This window comes from Sceloporus occidentalis, unplaced genomic scaffold (assembly GCF_023333645.1).
Source record: "Sceloporus occidentalis isolate IW3139 unplaced genomic scaffold, rSceOcc1.0.p SCAF_7, whole genome shotgun sequence".
NCBI lineage: Eukaryota > Metazoa > Chordata > Lepidosauria > Squamata > Phrynosomatidae > Sceloporus > Sceloporus occidentalis.
The window spans coordinates 17,361,987-17,386,093 of NW_028316987.1; the positions used below are offsets into that span (position 1 = coordinate 17,361,987).

Below are 24,107 nucleotides of genomic sequence, written 5' to 3' on the forward strand. Positions count from 1 at the left end.
ATAACTTGAATACTTTGTTTTTGTTCTAACTCCAACACAAGCTCTGTTGATCCCATCTTGTTCTGGTTGCCACCTCCCTGGATGTGCTTTTATTTCACTGTATAGTCTATCTTTCTCCTTTGGCTCCTTTCCTGATAACATTTAAAAACATCAAAGTTTACTCTGTTCCACTCAAATTATGACGGCACCCATTCTCCCTCTTCAAATGCTGCCTAATTTCTCTTCTGCCCATTGTCTCCAAACTTTTAGAATGTGCTGCTTAATTATGCTGTGTCAGTTTTTTTCTGGTTTTACTCGGTCTTTCTCTGTCCCTTGTGCTTCACTTGCTGTCTTCACAAAAATCACAGGCAACTTCTTCCTAGAAATTCTCTTCAAATAGCAAACTGCATTCCACCCCTACTCATGTTATTGGACTGCAATTCCCATCAACCCTAACTATCATTGGAAATGGTGAGGAATGACAAGAGTTGAACTTCAAGAACATGTAATATTCACCCCTGCTTCATAGCTGCTGTTCAGCTTCATTCTTCTTGATAGATCTGCTGCCTTAATACACTTGGCCTTCACTATTGCTTTGTACTGGCTGTGAGGTTGGTCTTTTTTATTCTGTCCTCGTATAGTTATCTCCCAACCTCTCATAATTATTTCATTACTTCTGTACCAAAACCTTCCTCTGCTTCTCCATTTCTTCATTGATGACTTCAGGGCTTAGTTCTTGGCCTTTGGCTTTGCTCTTTCTCTACACATTGTCCTTGGATGATATCATCTTGTGGCTTTCCTCCAAATTTCCACCCTCCATCAAAAGCCACATGTCCAGCTGCTTCTGTGATATTTTTGCTTTGGTGGTGTTCTGTCAGCCCAAGCCCAATATCTCTAAGACCAAACTGTTCATCTTTACTTACAAGCATGCCTCTCATTCGACTTTATTCTTTGGGACCATTAACATTCATCCTGTTGAATACACAGACATTTTTCTCTTTGTCCCTATACTCCTTTCTAGTCCAGATCACATTAATTCTCCCCTTACAGTCTGGTCCTTTCTCTGTTCCCTGAGGAAAATCTTTGATCTATAAACCAGTCCTCTTTTGCCAAAATTAACTTCAGTCTTTTCTCTGGCTTTCCATTGTCTCATATTGATTGCAGCATATCTTGTGCTGCTCTGATTACATGACCCCCCAGCAATATTTCATTGATCTTCTGTCTGTTTCAATATTTAGCACAAACATTTCATCCTTGCCTTCAGGGGCTTGGTCTGTTTCTTTACTCTTATATCCAGATACTTCCCTGTCTATAACACTCATTTCTCCAGCTTTACTCCTCTTTGTTTTCTTAAAGTTTCTAGTTCCCTCAGAAGACTACTCCTTTTCCTGCACTGTCTGATATAAGCCTAGAATGTCCAATTCTTGATTTGTTTGGGCCTTGTCCTCTTGTATTTCATTGTTAAAACCCCATGCCTACTAATGATGCCATATAATAATAAACTAGCAAAAGTATCCAGCTTTAGACATGTTACAATAACATGGTTCTAGCATGATACATAAAAAGCTTCAAGCTATGTTATAAAGCTGTCAAAGCATGGAAATAGTTCCGTGTTCTTCTTGGCCTTCTAACTTTTATGGCTGAATATGAGGTTGATTTTAGGAAGACCTTTTGTGCTTTAGGTGAATGGTGGGAGTAGAAGCAGATAGACAACAGCTTTTTGTACAGGAGCAAATTCTGTTCTGTAGCAGGAAACTGAGCATCCAGATTTTCCTTTGTTGATTCCAGAATCCTGATGGCTCCCTGTCTCAAGCAGCCATGATGCAAAGTGCACTAGCTAAAGAGAGGAGAGAACTGAAGCAAGCACAGCGGGAAGCAGAGATGGATTCTATCCCCATGGGACTCAATAAACACTGGGTGGATCCCCTTCCAGATGGTACATCAAATCCTTTTTCTAACTATATGTTTGTTGTTTTAAAATGTCCTCATCCTCTTCTGAGATGTTAATTCTCTGGACCCTTGCTTAGCAGTAAGGTCCATGAAACTTATTTAGCAAGCCTGCATAGATTGACACTGCAGAATACATTGAGAAAGAATCACCTGCCTGTTGTGAAAGATTTGAATCTCTAGAACAGAAGTAGGTAAAGCACAGTCCTTGGGCTGCATGCAGCCTCCCAGGGCTGTTTTTTGTGGCCTCCAAACTGTCTTCCTCCTGAATTTGGGAGGGGGGGAAGCAAGCTCTGCTTTCCTGCTCCTAAATTCCCCCAGACTTGCTATGGAGGGGTGCATTTTTGTATCACATTTTTGCTCCCCCTGGGCCATTTTAGGCTTTTTAAAAAACAGGAACCGATCACTTCCTGTTGCTGGTCAATGACCGAATAAACTTTATTACATTACATCTTCTTCCTGTTGAAAAAAGTCCCACCCAAGTCTGAAGTGGCCTGGGGGTCCAAATCATGGCAAAAATGCAACCACACAGCCTAAAGGGAGCATTTGGGGGCAACAAACATGGGTTGTTTTGTTTTCTTATTGCAGGGGGTAAACCTCTTCAAAGTCTCCTGGGAGCCAGTGCAGTTTGTACTCTCTAGTTTCCATATTCAGTTTTCTAGAATATGTCAGAAGATCTTACAAAGAATTGTACTATTTCATAATATTTTCTCTGTATTTCTAAATAAATCCTTGGAGTAAACCCTTAGGGCCTAGTGGGCCTTATTTCTAAACATTTCTAGGACTCTGTGATTAAGGAAGAGGTTCCTGCCCTTTTCCTCCAAGTCAATAGTCCTTGCTTCTGATATTTTTAGAGCATTTTGCTGGCTGGTCAAGATCAAAGTGGTCTTTTGGTTTGTTCTAGCAATATGGAGTGAATTTCTTTTTCTTGTTTGACCTGAGTGCTGTTTAGATGCCTCTTTCCACATATATCACCCACTAGCTCCATCCTTCCAACATCCAAGCACGTTCCTTCCTAATGTAACTGTTGAGCAGAATATTGACAAGCTACCCATGTACAACTATGTGTGGGCTTGTCTTGGCAATATTTTGCTCAATGAGCCTTTGTTGGGAGCAGAATAGTAGAAGTATTTCCATGTCATCAGTTGGAAAAATGGCATGGAGAGGGCAGGCTTTTCTGTACACTCTTTATTTACTTGTCTAGTGCTATTTGTTTGAATTCATTTTGTCATCTCCATTCCCTCCAGTGGATATCTCTTTCTAGTTAGCCCTCTTTTACTTCCTATATATTGCCAAATAATAAACAGAATTATAATCTTCATTGGCTTTCTCTCTCTCCTTCTCAGTGGATGGGAGGCAAATTGCTGCTAACATGCGGGGTATTGGTATGATGCCCAACGACATCCCAGAGTGGAAGAAACATGCTTTTGGGGGCAATAAAGCTTCTTATGGCAAAAAGACTCAGCTGTCAATTATTGAGCAGAGGGAAAGTCTCCCTATTTTCCGTCTGAAGGACCAGCTTATTCAGGTAAGGCCTGAAAAGATATTTTGATTAGAACTATGCCAGTGGGCTTTTAACTCTAGCCATCTCAGCTTGCCTATCATGTTGTTCTAGTCTGTACCGGAGACAGCACTGCTGTGCCAAAGTCCAAAGGAACATCAAGAATTTTGCTTACTCTTTTAATTCTGCAAGTCGAAAACCCAAAACCTGAGTTGGTGAAGCTGATGTAATTTAATGTTACTGCTCCCATCTAGGAAAGTTTTACTATGTATTATAGCCTGCATTTTTATAAAATATCCATGTTGACTTACAGTCCCATGAAAAAAAAACGTGCACAATAAGAACAAAAATGTTTAAATATTTTAAAATTACAATAGAAGTAGCAATGTAAAATATCAACTTGACAGCAGTCTGCATAGATGAAAATAGTCTCAGCACAGAGATTTGTGCTCTGGATGTCCAAAACCTAAGTCAGCAGACATAATGCCCAAAGTTGTCCTGTAGAGAATTTGCAAAATACAAGATAAAATTAAGTGTATAGAGATGTGGTATAAAGAGTGCTTGAATGGCCTGGGATGCTTGTTCAGGTATGTATTTCAGTAAAAACCAAAAGCTTAAAAGAGCGTTCAGGTTTAGATTGATAGGATAATGTCTTGCAATAATTTGTGCTGGAGGCCACATTTTGCAGGCTGACATACTCCTATATTACCATGGATTTATAGCCCATGTATGCATTGTTAGGACTACTAACATGATTTAAACTCCAAAGCTGTTTATTCATATGAAGAAGATGTATATTTTCCACTTTTACATACAGAAGCAAAAATTGGAAGAGGTTTGAATATAGCAACCTTACCTATGAATCCTATTCTCATACGAACCATCTTTTTTCAATACTTTCCCCTTCCAGGCTGTCCATGATAACCAGATTCTAATAGTCATTGGAGAGACTGGTTCTGGGAAAACTACACAGATCACCCAGTATCTAGCTGAAGCTGGCTACACCTCCCGTGGGAAGATAGGCTGCACTCAGCCTCGTCGAGTGGCTGCCATGTCTGTTGCTAAGAGGGTATCAGAAGAGTTTGGTTGCTGTTTGGGCCAAGAGGTAAGATGTGGTGCTGGCGTTTTGCAGATTAGTCCTGCAGTGTACTGGAATGGAGATTGGCTGCTAGCTATTATAGTAGCAATGCTGCTGACATTATATCAATGGTAGGAGCTGTATTGTTCATTTTAAAATGACCATAGAAGGTGCCCACTTAAATTTCCATTGATCCGTAGGTCCTGAAGTTACATATTAAGAAGCTTACTGGTATGTCTATGCATCTGCTTGCTTGGGAATTGTGCCAAATTCTGTTGAAACATGAAAAGATCCTGTTGCTATTTGAAGACTGGATCCTCCCTGATTTTTGTCAGTGCTTTTCATAGCTGAGGGGAGCAGGAAAAGGAGTGTTTATGTCTCTCAGATGCTGTCCTCATAAAATCTCTTTTTCAGCCTTATTAATAATTATGTGTATATACAGTTGCCCCTCCTAACCTGCAGATTTGAGATCCGTGACCTCAGATATCCACGGAGGGGTGACCTATACTGTTTCCAATAGTGCATGCCCCAGTCAAGCCTATGAGGCTTGAATGTGCACAAGCCTTCGTTTTCGCGGGGGGGGGGGGGGGGCGAAACGGATCCCCCTGCGAAAATGAAGGGCCAACTATACATTCTATTCCATCATCTTTATAAATGATGTTCCTTTACATATGATATGTTGCAAAATTAATTCTAGTCTGTTAGTTGTGCAGAAAGTGGATGTCCCATTCTACATCATCTCTGAAAATCCCACTCTAACTCTGTAGATTTCTCCCAGGGATCTGGACTCTTTTTACAGCTTTAAGGACTAGAAACCTGTATTTCCTTTCTTCACTGAAACACTTGTGGGATGCTGATTTTGGAATCTGATAATCATTTTCTACACCTTTGAGGTGTAGGAACTTACCTGTGAAGTCCACATAGCCCAGATTGTATCTTTTGAAGATGTGCATGGGAATGTAGTTGTACTCAGGACCATCATAAAAGAAATAACAAGACACCAGCTGGGAAATATAAATTATTATTATTATTAAGCTATATTTATATATCGCTGTAAATTTACACAGCTCTGTACGTACAATCTTTTTAATTAGATGGTTCCCTGCCCTCAGGCTTACAATCTAAAAAGACACGACACAAAAGGAGAAGGGAGTGGTGGTGGGGAAGGAGATCAGGTCCATTAATTCTTCTCTCCCTCTGAGGCCTGGACCAAGGCAGATGGACTGGAGGGAGGGCTCTGCTTTTTAATCAAGGCCAAGCCGAATGGAGTTAGATAGATGGGATTCAGTAGCTTGAGATTTCCCATTCTTGCTGTTAACTGTTGACCACTATTTTTCATGAGAAAACTGGCCTGAATGCCACTGTATTAGAATGGAAGCAGCTCTTCATTCACCACTGCTGTTTTTCTCTCTCTCTGTTTACTTGAAGGTTGGCTACACTATCCGATTTGAGGATTGCACCAGCCCTGAGACAGTGATCAAGTACATGACAGATGGTATGCTGCTGCGAGAGTGCCTCATCGACCCAGATCTGACACAATATGCCATCATCATGCTGGATGAAGCCCACGAGCGCACCATACACACTGATGTGCTCTTTGGTCTCCTGAAAAAGGTGTCAGTTCAATCAAATCTTCCCTATTTCCTTAAAATAATATATTTCTTAGCAGTACCTTCATTTGTGGCTATAATGTATAATACTTTCTGTATTATAAAAGTTTTTTGCTCAACCATTACAGAAGGTTTCTTTGTTCGGAATCTCAGATGTGGATTGGGGTCATGGATTAGTCTGGCTTCCACTTTTAGTTTGGCTTGTACAGCGCGCCCGCTCCATACGTGGCTTCCGGTTTACGTGGAAGTTGCACTGCAACCTATTGAATGGCGCACATGCACTGATGGCACGTGCACACCATGTCACTGCAAGCATGAGCCCCATTCTATTGAATGGTGCTTGAGCTTACATGGTATTTGCCTTACGTGGGGTGGATGGGTCCAGAATAGATCCCTGTGTAAGGCAAGGCTCGACTGTATCACTATATGTTCCTTTTCTACACTTCTCATACTTTGTCAACTTTGGTCTCCTACAGACAGTTCAGAAAAGACAGGACATGAAATTGATTGTGACGTCAGCCACCCTCGATGCAGTCAAGTTCTCTCAATACTTCTATGAAGCCCCGATCTTTACCATCCCAGGCAGAACGTACCCAGTTGAGATACTCTACACTAAAGAGCCAGAGACAGATTACCTGGATGCCAGCCTGATTACTGTCATGCAAATTCACTTGACAGAGCCACCAGGTAAGGAGCAAGACTGATTGTAAGTGTGTGGTCCTAGATTGCAAGGAGATGTTGTGAAATAACATGGAAAGAATAGAGATGGGTTTCTGAACCACAAAAAAAGAAAGAAAGAAAGATAGACGAGCATCCTGAATAAGTTTCAGCAGACTTTTGTCAAAACTAAAGATATACACGTGTGAAATTAAAAAGAAAAAAGGTTAGGCAAGCATTGCATGAATACATAAAAACATTTGGAGATTTGTAGGGACCACATGAAGGCATCTTTCAAAATGCATTGAGGGATAATTTATTTTCTTTCAACAGTGTCTACTTTTTTTTAGTAATTTCCATTTTGGTGGCCAACATGCTGGGGTTAGCTGGTGGGTCTTATCTGCTCGCCCCTTGTCTCTCTCTCATGCATATTTAGTAAGGGACTCCAAAAACAGGCTCAGTAAGAGATTGTAACAGGCCTCTTGCCTGTTTTAAGGAGGCACACATGGATACAGTTTCCCTGTTGTTGTGTGCCGTCATGTAATTTCTGACTTAGGACGACTCCAAGATGAACAGATCATGGAATTTTCTTGTTAGAAATTGTTCACAGGGATTTGCCCTTACCTTTCTCTGAGGCTGAGAGACTGTGACTTGCCCAAGGTCACCCAGTAGACTTCCATGCCTGAGCAGGGATTCGAACCCTGGTCTCCCAGTGTCCTGCCCAACACTCAAACCACAACACAGCGCTGTTTCCTTCTCTGTTAAAGCTTCTGTGAAAGTTTGTGTTTCTTCAGTCCTCTGTCACCATCTTCCCAAGGCTGATTTCTGTTGATAAATCTTTAGCTAGACAGAGAACAAGTTTAAAATGGGGCCTGCAAAAAGAAGCTTCCTTCTCAGTTAACTGAGGTATGCTTGTATGCACCCATTCACTATCAAACTAAAGTCAGGTTCACTCAAAGGGGTTAATTGGAAGGAAGTCTCTCCTGGTTTTGGTCCTACACCATTATTGCTAGTAATGTATACACCAGCGTCTCTCCCTCCATTCCCAGCACTTTGTTTATTATGGTAGGAAAGAGGTCTGCTGGTGTCTCAGTGGCTAGATTGATGCGATGCTGAAATGGGAAAAATCTGAATCTCTCTAAAGGAACTAGTTAACATATCCACAGCTTCAAAGAGGCAACAAAGAAATTGTCAGTACATTACCACACCTGTCTCCTGCTGTATTGGATGCTTCAGATCTCAGATCAAGGACTCGCACCTGAAACAGCAGCACTTTCATTTCTTCAGTGGACATAGCAGGACTCAACAGATCAGCAGGCTGAGGGCCGGGGTGTTATTATTGTTGTTGTTATTGTTATTATGCTTTATTTACATAGCGCTGTAGATTTACACAGCACTGTACATACAATGTTCAGCATTTGTTAGTAATAATGTATATTCTGTACATGCCACTAAATTATGTTCCTTCAGGCAGACCATATTACATATTTTCAAGCTTCTCTTAGAGCCCTGAACTAACAGATTTCTCTCACAAAACTTTTAACTGAGATTTCTCAGTTCCATTTGGTTAAAGATTCAGTTGTGAAAACTGCCTTGTTGGTGTAAGAGGGAAAGTATGACTGTGATCTCACATTTCTGTCTATCTGTGGAGTTGCTAGCACTGGATGCTGATCTAGGGATAGGTGAATCTCACCATAGGAGTCAATTTACTTTGGTGCAGGAGACATCCTGGTGTTTTTGACTGGCCAGGAGGAGATTGACACTGCCTGTGAAATTCTCTATGAGCGGATGAAATCTCTGGGTCCTGACGTGCCTGAGCTGATCATCTTGCCTGTGTATTCAGCACTGCCCAGTGAGATGCAAACACGGATTTTTGATCCGGCTCCCCCAGGCAGTCGAAAGGTAACTGTTCCCATACTTTCTACCGCAATGTTGTCTACCTCTTAAATAGTACGTAAGAAAGGCTTCTTCTAAATCAGACTAAGGGTGCATCTGCACTATAGAAATAATGCAATTTATCTGCCATGGCTCCAGAATCCTGGGATTTGTAGTTTTGTGAGGCAGCAGCATTCTTTGGCTGAGAAAGCTAAAGATATTATTTATTTATTATTTATTTATGGTATTTATACCCCGCCCTTCAGCCTTAAAGGCTATCAGATATTGTAAAACTACAAGTCCCAGGATTCCATAGGATGAAGCTACAACACTTAAACGGTATTATTTCTACAGTGTAGATGCACCCTAAGAGTCCATTGAGTGCAGCACTCTGTTCCAAAAATGGCAGCCAGGTGCTATCAACCAGCAAGCCCCAGCAGCCATGTAGGTGAATAGTGCTTGTTAATAGTAGGATCACCACAATATGATTGTTACAAGCAGAGCACTTCATAGAAGTCATGCAGATCTTTCTCTAGTAAGGCCCATTCTTTCAGCTGTTCCTCTGTTCATGTTTTAATAATGCTTTTCTCACATCGACCTGAGGTAGAAATTTGGCTAACAACCCTTTAATTTCATGGCTCCTGTCTGGATGCCTTTTGAAAAATGAGTGCTATGCTAGCTGCCTTCCAGTAAGAAGGCTGATTTTAGTGATGAGTTTGCATATCTTTGGAAGCTCAAAAATCTCACATGCAAGGGTTGAAGCACTCTTGCTGGGAAGCTGCCTAGATCTGACTTTTAAAAGAGTTTTTAAAAATTAATCTCAGCCTAAGAACGTCATCTCTAAGCAATATGTATCCCTCCAGATTTGGACTGCAGCTCCTTTCATTCCTCACCTATCTTGGTGCTGAGTCTGATGAAGTTTGTAGGCCAATATGACCTTGGACTGAATCCTATTAGTAGTGTCAATGAGAGCAGCTCATTGAATCCTGGATTTACATTACATTCAGCAATTGATTCAGTGGGTCTGCACCCCCTCCCCTACTGTCTGCCCAAACTGTTTTTTCAGAGAGGGCATCTCTAACAATTTATGCAAGGAATGCTAATACGTATGATCTCATTAGGTGACTATGATAGGAAAAATTTCAGTAAAGCCCTGATTTGACATCTCATCTTGTTTTGTTGTCTGACTGTAACCCTTTTCCCCCTATGCAGGTAGTCATTGCCACAAACATCGCTGAAACGTCACTTACAATTGATGGCATCTATTATGTGGTAGATCCTGGCTTTGTGAAACAGAAAGTGTACAACTCTAAGACAGGGATTGATCAGCTGGTTGTGACACCAATTTCCCAGGTATGCAACATGAACTGGATGGCTGTTCTATTTGGAACCTGCAGTTGGGGTGGCAGGAAATACCAGAATCCCTATTATTTGATGGGTGGATTTATTTTGCTCAGGACTCTGAAGTGTGAAAAAATAATTGAGCCTCTGCTTGACTCCTCCACTCTCAGATTCTACAAAACAGTGCTCACACCCTTGCAAATCTATTATCACTCTCAGTATGGAATACGGAAGACAAAAAATGGTCCAAACTGAATCTGTCTTTGTTAGGAAAAAATTCAACAATTCAGATGAATGTCTTATTGAAACAGCTATACCTATTCCAGAACTTATCAACATGAATGATAAGCCATTTAAACAATAGGATAAAGAGTTATCAAAGTTCTTATGGCAAGGAAAAAAACCAAGAATAAAATTGAAATTTTTACAAAATAGAAAGGAAAGAGGTGGACTAGGACTATCCAATCTGAAGGTATACTACCATGCTTGCTGTATGTCATGAAAGAGTGGATGACAACAAAACAAGAGATTGCTGCAATTAGGATTTAATCAAAACTGTGGATGGCATGTCTTCGTATGTTATAACAAATTTAAATCCAACAGAATTTGCAAACCACTATGTAAGGAAATCCCTACTGAGAGTATGGCTGAAATACAGGAAACATTTGTGTCCAGAAATCCCATTATAGACCTCACTCCATGAGGTATTCCATAAAAAAGAAAATATGCATATAAATAATTGGCTCACATATAAGAATCTATTGGGGGTGGGGGGGGGGGGAGACGGAGAATACCAAATGAAATCCAGAGAAGAACTTAGCCAAGAAGGTATTGTAACTCACTGATTTGATTATGGTCAACTTGCAGAAAAAATTTTAAGAGATATAAAGGTAGAGGAATTCAAAATGAAAAAATGAACTAGACATATTGCTTCAATCTGAGAATAAAAAGATAATAACAAGATTGTATAAAATGTTAATGATTTATGAAGCAGAAGAAGAAACAGTTAAAACCAGTATGATTAGATGAGCACAAAATATCAGCCATACAATATCTCTGGAGCAATCATCAAAAATGTGGAATCAAAATCTTAAATTCACCAGAAGTAATGACGTAAAGGAGAATTACTGTACAATCTTTTATAGGTGACATTTAATCCAAACTTGCCAAAATCTATGGAAACCAGAAAAATGTTAATGAAATGGCACTTTTTACCATATGTACAAAGGTAATCTTGGGGAGGGGGGAACATACATAATAAGATAATAGAAAATCTTAAGTTCAATGGCCTGTTCACACCAGAACTATATTTGTTAAGTATGTAGAATGTACTGGACAATCAAACAGAAAAAAAATATGGAAAAATCTTACTTTATATGGTCACAGCCATTAGAATTATGTATGCCAAAAATGAAGGAAAAAAATCTACAACAATAGGGGAGTGGATTATGAAACTCATAGATGTTCTTAGAAATTAGACTTTTAAGTATTTGGAGGGGGGAAAAGTGAGAAATTTAGCAGAGTTTAAAACAGATTTCAAATCTTTTAAATGGAAACTTTATGCTAAGATTTGGGAAATAATGTATAATCAAAATCATGGGTTCATAGGTTTCTTTCTCTACCAGGGTTAGTAACTTAGAAATAAAGACAAAAAATAACAGGCCAAACAGGAAAAATTTGCCAACAATTTGAATTGCTGGAATAAGGAAGTTACTTAATCTTTGTCAGAAAGACGAATAAAGATTTATTTCGAAATAGGACATTGCAATGTATCAGAAATGTAAAGGTGGGTGTATGGTAATTGATTGATGGACTTTTTGTGCCCCCCCTTCTTTGTGTTTTATTAATGTTATGATAAACACTATAAAACATAACTAAAAAAAACAACTCTCGGGACTAGAAATACTACATTTTAAAAATGAAACTGGAGATTATTAGGATACAAGATTCTTAGTTTGTAGTATATGGTGATAGATCCTCCATTAATTCAGTAACAGTTTTCTCAGACTGTTTTCACAACTTCGTTGTACATTTTGCTGCTGGTTTACATTCTTCTATCTATGTCATATCCTGGTTGCCCCATTAGTATGTGAGTTTTTCTCAATTTCCCAATCTTGTCCAGCCTTTCTTGACTGCAAGCCTTCTAGCTATTTCTGTAGTCCAGTAACAGATATCCCTCTAGATGTTATTGGGTTATAGCTTGTTTCCCATTGGCTGGAAGGGAGTTGCAGATCAAGAGGATCAGGAGGGCAACACATTTTCTACTACATCTAGCTCTCCAGCACTAAATAAAGCATGCTGTGAACATAGTAGAAGTAATTTGTGCATCCCTGTGGTTTGTTTCTTGTGATTTCCTTAGGCACAAGCAAAGCAACGAGCTGGGAGAGCTGGGAGAACAGGCCCTGGCAAGTGCTACCGACTCTACACAGAGCGTGCCTACCGTGATGAGATGCTGACCACCAATGTACCTGAGATCCAGAGGACCAACTTGGCCAGCACTGTGTTATCTCTCAAGGTTAGCTCTGGTGATGTGGATGGAAAGCAGACAGGCTGTGATGGTGCCATTTGCCGCTAGAAGGAGTGATTCTGTCCGCTCTTTCTTGGCCTGGTTCTTTCCAGATGGTGTGTTGTCAGCATGGTTTTGTGTTCAGGGTGTGCGTCATCTAAATGCCATGCTCCCAACGCAGCCTGAAGCTGGCGCTTTTCTCCCGTCTACTTCAGGCCTTAGTAACCAATTGAGAAGGCTTCACTAAGTATCTTTGATCTTGTTTTAAAGAACAAATAGGTGAATCTTTTATCATTTGCCAGATATGCATGAAGCACATGTGTTCATTCTCTCTTTTCCTCTCCACTTTTTTAATACTGACAGGCTATGGGAATCAATGACCTGCTCTCTTTTGATTTTATGGATGCTCCCCCAATGGAAACACTCATCACTGCAATGGAGCAGCTGTATACCTTGGGAGCCCTGGATGATGAGGGGCTACTCACTCGACTAGGGCGCCGGGTAAGGCCTGCGTTTTTCAGGTTTCTTGCTGAAGGTGGGTGCAAACTAGAGTAGAGTTTGGGTAAGACATTGTATAACATCGTGTGTCTATATCCATAATTGCCTATGCAGATATTTTCAAATTTGTTTATTGTAAAATTAATTATGTATTTGGCAAGTAAATTGGCAAAGCATGTTTTAGAAAAAAAGTGAATGTCATGGAAGTTGGTAGTAGATTAACAGGGACAGGAACGAGTAGCAGTAGATGGGAAGAGAAGGACCTTTGTAGGCTTTATCTATGTGTTACATAGCAGAAAAGCTCTGCTTAACCTCTCTCTGAGATCTTTGTTCAGTATGTGGTGAAGTTTTGTCATTAAGCCATTAGAACTAGGAATTTGCATTAAAATAAGAGAAAAAGAAAGATTTATGTACCAGAACACTGTACATAAGAAATACTGTATGCTTTAATTCTGGATGAAGAGAACATTCCCTGCCCTGACTTTGGGCATGGTGGCAATCTATATACATCTTTGGTTGAAAGATGGTTGGAGGTGCATTAGCTTTCATTTGCTGGAAAGAAAGACATTGACCTTATGAAACCTGTACCAGACAAGCCACAATATATCATTCTTTCCCAGAAAGGACTCAGTGGGATGCTTCTATCAAGTCATGTTTCAGTTAGCTTAACCAAGGTCCAAAACACACTGTAGAAATAATCCAGTTTGAGGCTGCTTTAACTGCCCTGACTCAGTGTTAGGAACTGTAGTTTATTGTTGCACCAGAGCTCTCTGACAGAGAAGGCTCAATGTGTTACAAAACTACAGTTCTCAGCGCATTGAGCCAGGGCAGTTAAAGTGGTCTCAAACTGGATTATTTCTGTAGTGTATTTTGAACCTAAGATTGCTGGTCTGTTACTGGGAAGGCTGTATAAACCTAGTGAAAACACCAAACAATGCTCTTCTTTTTACTATGCAGATGGCAGAATTTCCCTTGGAGCCTATGCTGTGCAAGATGCTCATCATGTCAGTACACCTGGGTTGCAGTGAAGAGATGCTCACTATAGTCTCAATGTTGTCTGTACAGAATGTATTTTACCGGCCCAAGGTAAACATGTTATGGAGGAATAAATTCTAGCTGTGCTTAGGTAAAGCAAGGAAAAAAAGATAGTGGAGAAAGATGGCCTTGTAGATAGTAACCTGGATGTCAGTTTGGGGGATTCAAGCCTTATTCTTATCATAGATTAGCTGTACACAGCTGGAGTTACCTTGCAGCAGCTCCTTGATTGCAAAGCAAAAAGAGGAGGTAGAATGCATATTTAACAGCAGGAAGAGTTAGAATGTATGCTTAACAGCAGGAAGACATGGGATAGTAATTAATGATTAACAATCAATTATTTGTTTTACTCTTGCTTAACCAGTTAACAAAACTTGCATTGGATTAAATCTTAACTCCCTCTTATTGTTCAAATAAACTGATGCTTTTAATACAACACTTTAATTTAGTAGTATTTTTTGTTGTTCATTAAATATTTCAGCCAGTCAAGTTCTACTTCTGCACGTTGTTGTTAATTGCTGACCCTGTGAATGAGCGACCTCCCAAAGAATCTGTTATCAAATGCCATGCTCAGATCGTACATATCTGTGGCTTCAGTAATTGAGCATACCCACCTATAATGCAGTCTTCCTGGTTTCCTACTGCCTCCCATTTTACCAAGCATTATTGTCTTTTCTAGTGAATCATATAATCTTAGGATATCTTCAAAGTACTATAGTCTCAGTTTGGTCATTCTGGCCTGTTACAGACTGCCAAAATAAAGCTGCTTTGGGTCTCTTTGGAGGTATGCTGTTTAAATGATGCATGCATCCTAAGAATCCAGAAGCTGCACCAGAGCTGCACTCCAGTGCTTAGGAATGGAGTGTGGCTTTGGCACGACCTCCGGACTCTTAGGACCCATGCATCATTTAAATAGCATACCTCCAAAGAGACCCGATGCAGCTTTATTTTGGCAGTCTGTAACAGGCCTCTGGCTTCTACAGAAAGTTTAGACTCGACTTGTTCTCTATTTGTTTCTTTGGCAGTCTGTAGTTTCTGTAGAAACTCCCCTTTCAGCTTTCTTCACATCCAGCTTTCACACCATAAATAGAAATCAGAAATAAGATGGCATGGCCAATCCTGACTTTGCTAGTCAATAATATACCTTTATGTTGAGGATTTTATATAGTTGCTTCATAATCACTCTTCAAAGTCCTAGTCTTCTTCTGATTTCTTGACTGTAGTCTCCATTTTGATTCTGATTCTACTATTTAAAAATAATGCTGAGGAAGGAAATCTGTTAGGAAAACATATGTGAAGATGCATACAAGTGTTCATGCTGACTGTAAGTAAGTAAGTAAGTAAATAAATAAATAAATAAATAAATGCATATACTAGACCACTAAAAAGCAAAGTTTGCTCCTTTCTTCAAATCTACTCACTCAGGACACTTGGTAATGCCAGACCTTGAAAATAATGAGATTGATTCAGTATTCATATGTACAAAGATGATGTAGAGTATTCCAGTTATTATTTACTCTTAAAGAAATAGCTGTGTATCTTGCAACATTAAATTTATAGCTGTGTATCTTGCAGCATAAAAAAATATCTTGCAGCATAAAAAGGAAGAAGGAGGGGAGAGGGAAAAAAGAACGTGGAAGCATCTTTAAGACTAATTGGTTATTGTGAAGTTGAAGGCCCATATGTCCAGGAAAGTTGAAATGTTCTGCAACTGGTTTTGGAGTATTGTCATTTCTAATATCAGTTTTTGTCCATTAATCCTCTTGCTTAGAGACTGTCCAGTTTGTTCAGTGTAGAGAGTAGTAGCATTGCTGGCATAGGATGGCATATATCACATGGGAAGAAGTGCAAGTACAGTGGGCCCTTGCTATCTTCTGGGGTTTGGTTCCAGGACCTCTTGAGAATAACAAAATTCATGGATGCTCAAGTCCCATTATATACAATGGTATCCTTTATATAAAATGGCAAAATCAAGGTTTGCTGTCTTGGAAATTTCCATGGATATGGATGGCCAATTGTAAATGCACCTCTGATGCTATGAGTAATGTTATTGGCCCCTGTAATATTGCTCCCAGAGTAGATGTGGAGACAGAGTTGGCATTGGGTTTGTAGCAGGATCTTAACCCTATATTACTTTTGTTTTATGCCGTCAAGTTGTTTGTGACTTACGATGAACCCATCATGGAGTTTCCTTTGCAAGTTTGCCTTTGCCTCCGTTTGAGGCAGAGAGAGTGAGACTTGCCAAAGGTCACCCAGTGGGTTTCCATGGCTGAGTAGAGATTTAAATCCTGGTATGGAGTCATAATCTGAGCTCAAACCATACACAGTACTAGTTATCTGCTGTTGAATAAACATGCATGTTATGCAGCTCGTTATAAGTGAGGAGTAGTTTAACATTTGGAGACTGCCTTCAGGCCACTAAAGACCTGCCTCCCAGAGCTTGTGAGTGGGCTGTGCTATTCTGCAGAAGTGGTTGTAGCTCATTGATTATGTGTTTGAGCAATCCCAACTGGGGACGGAAGGTGACAAATAGGGGTGTTCTGTTTTAGGTCTGTCTTGTAGTAGATGGTTTCTGGGTATTAATCTGGCTGATTTGTTTTTTCACCTCCTCAGGGTATTGTAATTTGAGAAATGTCTGTTGTAAATCAAAGAGTTTTGAGTCTCTGCCTTGTGGGTTTGAGCAGATACATTTGTACTGATATAATAGCAATCATTTGTGAACAATTATTTAAAGAAATATACTTAATAAAATTTTGTAAAATACATTCTCAGCTCCAGAAAGTAGTTATTTTAAAGTTAGTCTTCAGTGTATGTTTCGCTGCTGTGTGTTGGCACTTAGATCCAAGTGTCAACATGGCTGCTAGACAAAACTGACATCTTGTCTCATATTTAGGACAAGCAAGCTCTTGCTGACCAGAAGAAAGCCAAGTTCCACCAGACTGAAGGTGACCACCTCACACTTCTGGCTGTTTACAACTCCTGGAAAAACAACAAGTTCTCCAATCCTTGGTGCTATGAAAATTTCATCCAAGCCCGTTCACTACGCAGGGCCCAGGATATCCGTAAACAGATGCTGGGTATCATGGATAGGTAAGAATGTGGATATATGAGAGAGAATAATAGAATTGTAGAGTTGGAAGAAAACGTAAGGGCCATCCTATCTAACCCCCTGCCATACAGGAATACACAGTCAAAGAAAAAAAACCTTTATTAGTCTCAAAACAGAGGTGGGCAACAACCAGGAATAAAGGACCACATTGCTCCTCTGAAGAACCTCAGATGGCCCCAGACCCCTTACCCTTACAAACATTTTTTCCCCTCTGTAATAAATACCCCCACACATACTATTTAAGGATTGGGTTGCGGTTTTGCCAAACTGTTGGTTGTCTGTGGCTCTTTTAGCCTCTTGAAGAAGTCTTTATTAAACCAGGAATTAGACTGGACATTGATGGTCTTGAGTTGTAGCCTGGAGATGTTCAGTGCAGGCTACATTTGCTTCATCCATCTTTGGAAACACCTGTTCTCATTCAAGTTTGCTTGGTAGCTGAATTGTCATCAGAGATGCCGGATTTTTGCTGCTATTCCTATTGTCTTTTTAAATTGTATATAATGATGTATGTCTGATCTTCCTTTCACTTTTATAGAGTTCATTGGTCTGGTTTGGATATTAATAGTCAAGGAAAGCAGTCTTAAATTAATAAAACAAAGGGCTAGAAATATGACAGATAAGAGATCTGTCAAGGAATCTGCTTATATGTATGGGAACTCTCAATGGCATACATAATAATTATTATATTCTACTAAATCAAGCCCAGCTGAGCTCCAAATAATTGATTTGGGGCTTTGTGTGTTTTGTAAAAAAAATCTATACTCCATTCTTTAAGCAAAAGCCTCTAAGAACATCTTTAATATAGTTAACAAATATTAAGACAACAAATGAGCTGTCCTACTTCCCTTTGCTAGGAATATTCCCTTTAGCTTGCATATCTGCAGCTTGTTCCATTCCAAGCATCTGGAAAACCTTTTTAAGAAAACACGGTAGAAACAGCCATTCTTTTATCATTACTGTAAAAACCTTAAGTCATCTTCCGAAAGGCTTAACAAGTTAGGAATGTACTCACAGTAGGAGGCAAAACTTAACTGACTTTTCTCATGAAGAGCTAGAATTATGGAATAGAAAAACAAAAGTAGCTGTTACATTAGAAAAAAAAGAAAATGCAGTGCTGGGATTTTATAAGGATTAACAAAACTGCATAAAAGTATGCAGATTTTCAAATTCTCCAGATTTCTTCATGAGGCTGGGATGTGCCAAAAAGAAAAAAGTGAGGACTAAGAATTAGTCTAGAAGTTGTGGATTTGGGAGCTATGGTTAAAGCTAATCCCAAAACAGGGATTCCAGACCAAGTGAGTTACTGGTAAATGTGCACACATAAGGAATACTAGGTGGAAAAGACAGTTGAGGTCAACTTATATTACATAATGGTTGGAGGAGATTGAACCCCCAGATCAGTCCTTCTTCAGATGGTAGAAAATCTTTTCCCTTTGGTGGTCAATTCTGCCCTGAATTGCTAAATGGAATATTTTACAAAGCAAATAATAGGTGTCCTAATCCGTTGATGTTTTTTTAAACCACTCCAAATCTGCCATTGACGTGTTGAACCACATTTCCCCCTTCCTGGCATGTAAATTTAAGCACTTCTTTCCTGGGGCAAGAGAGACTTCATTGGAACTTGTTTAAGAGTTAGTAGAAGGTGAAGGAACGGAGCAAACTGAATTAGAAAAAATGGCATTAGTAGAAGCATCTCTCATGAACTCTTCCACCATTTTCTGATTTGCTAGGCACAAGCTGGATGTAGTATCATGCGGAAAAGCAACAGTGCGAGTCCAGAAAGCCATTTGCAGTGGTTTCTTCCGCAATGCAGCCAAGAAAGACCCCCAGGAGGGTTATCGGACCTTGATTGACCAGCAGGTGGTCTACATCCATCCCTCAAGTGCCCTGTTCAATCGCCAGCCTGAATGGTAAGCGGGGAGGTGGAGTAGAGAATGAATTCCACTTCGAAGATGTGTACTTTGCTGCCTTAGTAGTAGATAAGGAGATAATACTGAGTTGGATTTGAGGAAGAAACTTTTCTAGTTAGGTGATCTTAATGCTTGACTGTGTAGAACAGTATTATCAAAGTTTTGGGTTTAGAACTTTTAAAATGTTGGGTTAATTTGTGATTTACCTTAGCTTCTTGAATATATTTGACTGATGTAAGGGAGGAAATGATTAATCCCTTTTACCAGGATCATAACTTCTCCCAATTCTTTTATGGAACAATATAATTGAAAATTAAAGGGGTGCTAATGGCCATAATCCAATACCTACTGGCAGGTTGTAGGGGAAACATTCTGACTTTTCTCAGCTTCAGCTAGCACAGATTCTACAGCAGATCTTTGTACTATATTCTAAAAGCGAGAGATACTAGTCAAGTTATTTTCTATGAATGTCCTAACAATACTAGGACCTGCTTTTCACTCCCCAGTGAGGAGATGAACAAAAGAGTGAGTCTGTTCGTCAGTGGGACTGTGGAGCTAGAAGTGGGGCTAAGTGTTGGTCTCAGTGGGGTTGCATGTCTCTTAAAAGATCAGATCTGTAGCTTGGAAGGGAATCTGAACATAGCTTTGTTTCTGGATGCTCAAATGGCAGCCACGGCTAAGTCACTTTTAACACAATTTTTACTGGTTTGTTAGGCACATCTCTTACAAAATAAATTTAATCTGGCCACTGTCACTAGGAAACTTTTGTAAACTTCTTTGAATTTATTTTCTAAACAAAATTGTAGTCTTCAATATACCTCCCTCCCATTTGCTTTATAAACAGGAAGCATTATAGATCTATGAATGTTTTTGGCTATCACATTTTGGTGCCATATTCAAATTTCTCATGTCATATTTCTAAAGTGAATGAGTTCCGACAATTCAGCTATTTTTCTAGCAGAATCTATAGGATCACTAGGTGTGAGATTCTGTTTTTGTAAGTGAGAATTTTTATAGAGTGGAAATGGGGAAGAACTTAATTCAAGAACAGAATAATGATCCTTCTCCACTCATATTTTCCTTTTTCCTTTTTTTCTTTTTTTGTCTTTTTTCAATAGGGTGGTATACCATGAACTGGTGCTAACAACCAAGGAATATATGCGGGAAGTCACCACCATAGATCCCCGCTGGCTGGTGGAGTTTGCCCCAGCCTTCTTCAAGGTCTCTGACCCCACAAAACTGAGCAAACAGAAGAAACAGCAGCGTCTCGAGCCACTTTACAATCGTTATGAGGAACCCAATGCCTGGAGGATATCACGGGCATTCAGGCGTCGATGAGACCACCCCCCTCCTGCAGGGACCTTGATATCGCTATGTCTCAGTCCAATGGTGGGACTACTTGGCCATCTTATGTTAATTTGATGCCCGAATCTCACATTTTCTTCTTGTTCTACAGAAGGCCAGCAGGGGGAAAATACAGCTGTCAAAGGCCCAGCCACTACACAACTAATATCTTGGCTGACTGCAGTGATGCCTTTTATCTTGGACCAAACTTTTCCTTTAGTTCTATTTCTACACTGCCCAAAGCTTAAAAATTGCTGTATAATTTTGACCTGTTTGATGACTAAAAGGCGTTGTGGAATTTTATTTTGAAGCCTGTTCAAAAGTTGGATCTGGGGAAGAACATCACATGCTCTTGCGATCTCTATCCTTTGAAACAGTTGTATTTTACTTCAAAGCAACCTACTGGCAGCACAGTTGAATGGCTGGACTTTTGGAGGAAGCAGGAAGAATGTCCAGACTCTATTATGGGGTGGTCATGCTTCATTGTGGTTTGTCAGGTATACTGCAGTGTCATTGTCCTCTTCTTCTCTGAAAGGAACAGTTCACAGAGACTTTTGGTGTAATTTATAGTAACTTTTCACAAAATGGTCATGTACATAACTGCTATCATTAAACCAGTATTCCTGTATTCCATCAAAAAACTTCCCAAGCAGTTTTTTAAAAATAAAAAAACTGGAGACCCATGGTTTGTCTTCTGCTTTCACCTGTTTCTTCCCATTATGCTGCCTTTCTGCATTTACTGGAAAATGCTTATTGGCCTCACAATGCTGGATTGGAGAAACTAAGTGATGCTATCATATGATGGAGGGAGCATGCTACAATGGCTGCATGACTGCGCATCTGAAGCAGCCTTCATATAAGAGCTGTCAGCAACTCTGTCTCTTGGTCTTCAAAGGGAAAGCCAAAGGAAATACAGGTGGCCCTTCATATCCATGGATTTTTTTATGCACAGATTCAACCATCCATGGCTTGAAAATATTTAAAGAATTTATAAATTCCAAAAAGCCAACCTTGATTTTGCCATTTATTTAAGGGGCATCATTGTAATGTGCCATTATACAGCATTATATGGTGAATTATACAGCAATTCAATAGACTTAAACATCCATGGATTTTGGTATCCATAGGTGGTCCTGAAACCAAGCCCTAGCAGATACCAAGGGACCAATGTAGTGTACAATTTGGTGATGTCCTGGATGTCTCTTGTACAATGAAGGCTTTTTAAATAAGTTGTCTTTGCAGTACATTTTCTCTCCAACTTGAAACTCTCTTCTGTATCTTGTGCTAGGGGATTGATTAGCTGTTTCACCACAGCTTAGATCCGTGCATCAGCCTCAGTCTAACAATGCCAAGGACACAGAGGGAGCCAGAGTTTCCCTATAGCCGTGTGTGGTTGATGCAAGTATCAGGTGGCTTCCAGTTGTTTTGATTCACTTCCCATTAAGTTTTTTCAAGCTCTATCCTGCATAAGGTGGATTGACATGAGGAGCATAGTATTCTTTACAAAAAACCTTCATTCTTACAAGATAGTCATTAATTTCTGCAAATCAAAAATTGGTGAAAAGTCTTTTCTGTAGAAGTACCTCCCTAGGCCATATATTTTCCTGAGGTGCTTAGAGAAAACCAGGAAAGGGAAGAGCGAGTGACTGCTTGGCTTAAACATTCTTTATTGTTGCAAGAAGCTGGCATACCACAGCGGTGGGAAACAGCTTGCAATTTCTTGCCACAACTTGAAGCAGTGAACACATCTGGTTTAAATTAGTCTATAGGAGTAAACTTGTACGACTTGCGAGTTGGAAGAAAAGGAATTTGATAAGTAAAACATTTTTTTAAAAGACAAAAAGTGGAGAATAATAGCTTTGATGCCTACAGTGAGTGGGGGAGTTTTGATATTGCAAGGAGTAAAGTGATTTTAATCCTACCCTCAAGGAGTAAAATTGATTTTGTGGAAGTTCAGCATTGGGAAAAGAGAGGCTAGTATAGAACCAATCCTCAGAATTTGAAGGTTTGTGTATCTCTTGCTGACAAGTATACTGTACTTTTCAAAACCAAATGCCATCAGATGCACCTGTACAATTACGTTACTGTGCCACCTCCATTGCTTTATGCCAGAAGTGGAAAATTGCAGTTTCCCAGCACCCCCAACATTTTCCCTATTGTTTTTAAATGGCCAAAAATGCCCTTAGGGGACATGAGTTGTAATTTTTCCTCCCCTTTTGGAACACAAGTCAAAGCCACAATCAAAGACATGCCCCTCAATGAATTCAAAAATGAGGTAGCTGGAATTGAGGAGTTGTTGGAATTGACTCATAAAATGTGATCCACCACAAGAAAGTATGGCATGTGTTTTCACTCTCAATTTTCCTCTAGGCCTTGTTTTGGGTGGCAATGGTTGATCTCTGGCCAGAGGCACTCCTTCAGTCCAACTACCATACAGCGAGCCCAATATCCTTACCAGTCTTCCACCTCTTCAGGGCAGCATCAGGCTCCAAATGCTGCCTGTTGTTCAAGAAAAAGAGCCAGAATCAGGGAAAGAATAATCTGACTTCACCTTCCTTCTCCTCATAATGTCACCAACTTTTTGGCAACAGATTGTCTCAATACTATCATGCTTGGGCTGCATTTACCACTGACACCTGGATCCCGAACATCAAGAAGGGGTATGCCATTGAATTTGAGGAATATTCCCCAGGGGTAGTAATCTGTATGCAGGAAAGATGTATGCAGGGCTGCTGTGTGGCCATAACCACTGACTTTCATATTACACTACAGACTGGATGCTCATTCCAGAACTGATGCAGCCTTTGGGAGTGCAGTCTTGCTTTCAAGTTTAAAGTAAACATTAATATCTATAATGCTCTCAGACAAAGGCAATGTTGCTTTATCTATATATATAAAAATGTAAATGTTTGTTTGTTCAGAATCTTAAATCTCTGAAGGTTCTTCACCGATTGCTTTGAAATTTTGACACAATGTTCCATTCGAATACACACATGTTTTTATATACCTAATACGTTTTTTATATAGATGTCACACCTGTGACAGGTAAAAATGTTTTTCTAAAAACAGTGCCATCTGTTGGACATAAGAGCAACACACCCCAACGGATATGCCATTTCAATTTAAGAGATTGCAATTCCCAATTCGATTGGTATTTGCAATCAGCATCAACAAAGCTCAGGGCCAGTCTTTAGAATTGTGTGGTTTAGATCTAGACACGGATTGCTTCTCACATGGACAATTATATGCGTGTTGTAGAGTCGGCAAACCAGACAATCTCTATATCTACACAGACAACGGAGCAACAAAAATATTGTATGCCCACAAGCACTGTGAAATTAATGCGCTTTCTCTTTTCTTTCTTTTCTATTTAACCAGATTGAGCCACAGCAACGCGTGGCCGGGTACAGCTAGTGTTCAATAAAAGTGTTTGCTTACACCATTAAATATTTATGTTTCTGGCATGATACTCCTACCTCCTCCTGTGAATAGTTTGCTAGTCTCTCAATTGTCTGAGCCACAGAGACCACAAAGACAAAAGAAAGGCTGCAAACCTGTAACTGTAGTTCTTCAAGTGGTCATCTGTGAACTCACATGAACCCACTATCCTCCCCTCCTGGTGTGTCCTGTATCTTTGGGCCTTGGGATGCTGCTATGAGATGTCCTTGGGAACTCAGGTCAATGAACAGGAACAGTGAGGGATATTGCTGAGGGTAG

General features: G+C 39.8%; 1 protein-coding gene across 3 annotated transcripts in view; it reads left to right on the forward strand.

The window, feature by feature from the left end:
* DHX8 (DEAH-box helicase 8) overlaps positions 1–21,073 on the forward strand; it is a 33,960-nt gene extending 12,887 nt beyond the window's left edge. For all 3 annotated transcript variants that reach the window (XM_089532198.1, XM_089532199.1, XM_089532200.1), the window contains 13 exons: positions 1,768–1,915; positions 3,273–3,454; positions 4,338–4,532; positions 5,934–6,119; positions 6,592–6,802; positions 8,493–8,674; positions 9,860–10,000; positions 12,348–12,503; positions 12,858–12,995; positions 13,950–14,078; positions 16,921–17,117; positions 18,867–19,046; positions 20,165–21,073. In XM_089532198.1, coding sequence (XP_089388324.1) covers positions 1,768–1,915; positions 3,273–3,454; positions 4,338–4,532; positions 5,934–6,119; positions 6,592–6,802; positions 8,493–8,674; positions 9,860–10,000; positions 12,348–12,503; positions 12,858–12,995; positions 13,950–14,078; positions 16,921–17,117; positions 18,867–19,046; positions 20,165–20,384 — 2,265 coding nt within the window. In that variant the 3' untranslated portion in view covers positions 20,385–21,073. The remainder of the gene's footprint in view (positions 1–1,767; positions 1,916–3,272; positions 3,455–4,337; positions 4,533–5,933; positions 6,120–6,591; positions 6,803–8,492; positions 8,675–9,859; positions 10,001–12,347; positions 12,504–12,857; positions 12,996–13,949; positions 14,079–16,920; positions 17,118–18,866; positions 19,047–20,164) is intronic.
* Positions 21,074–24,107: the final 3,034 nt, after the last annotated feature.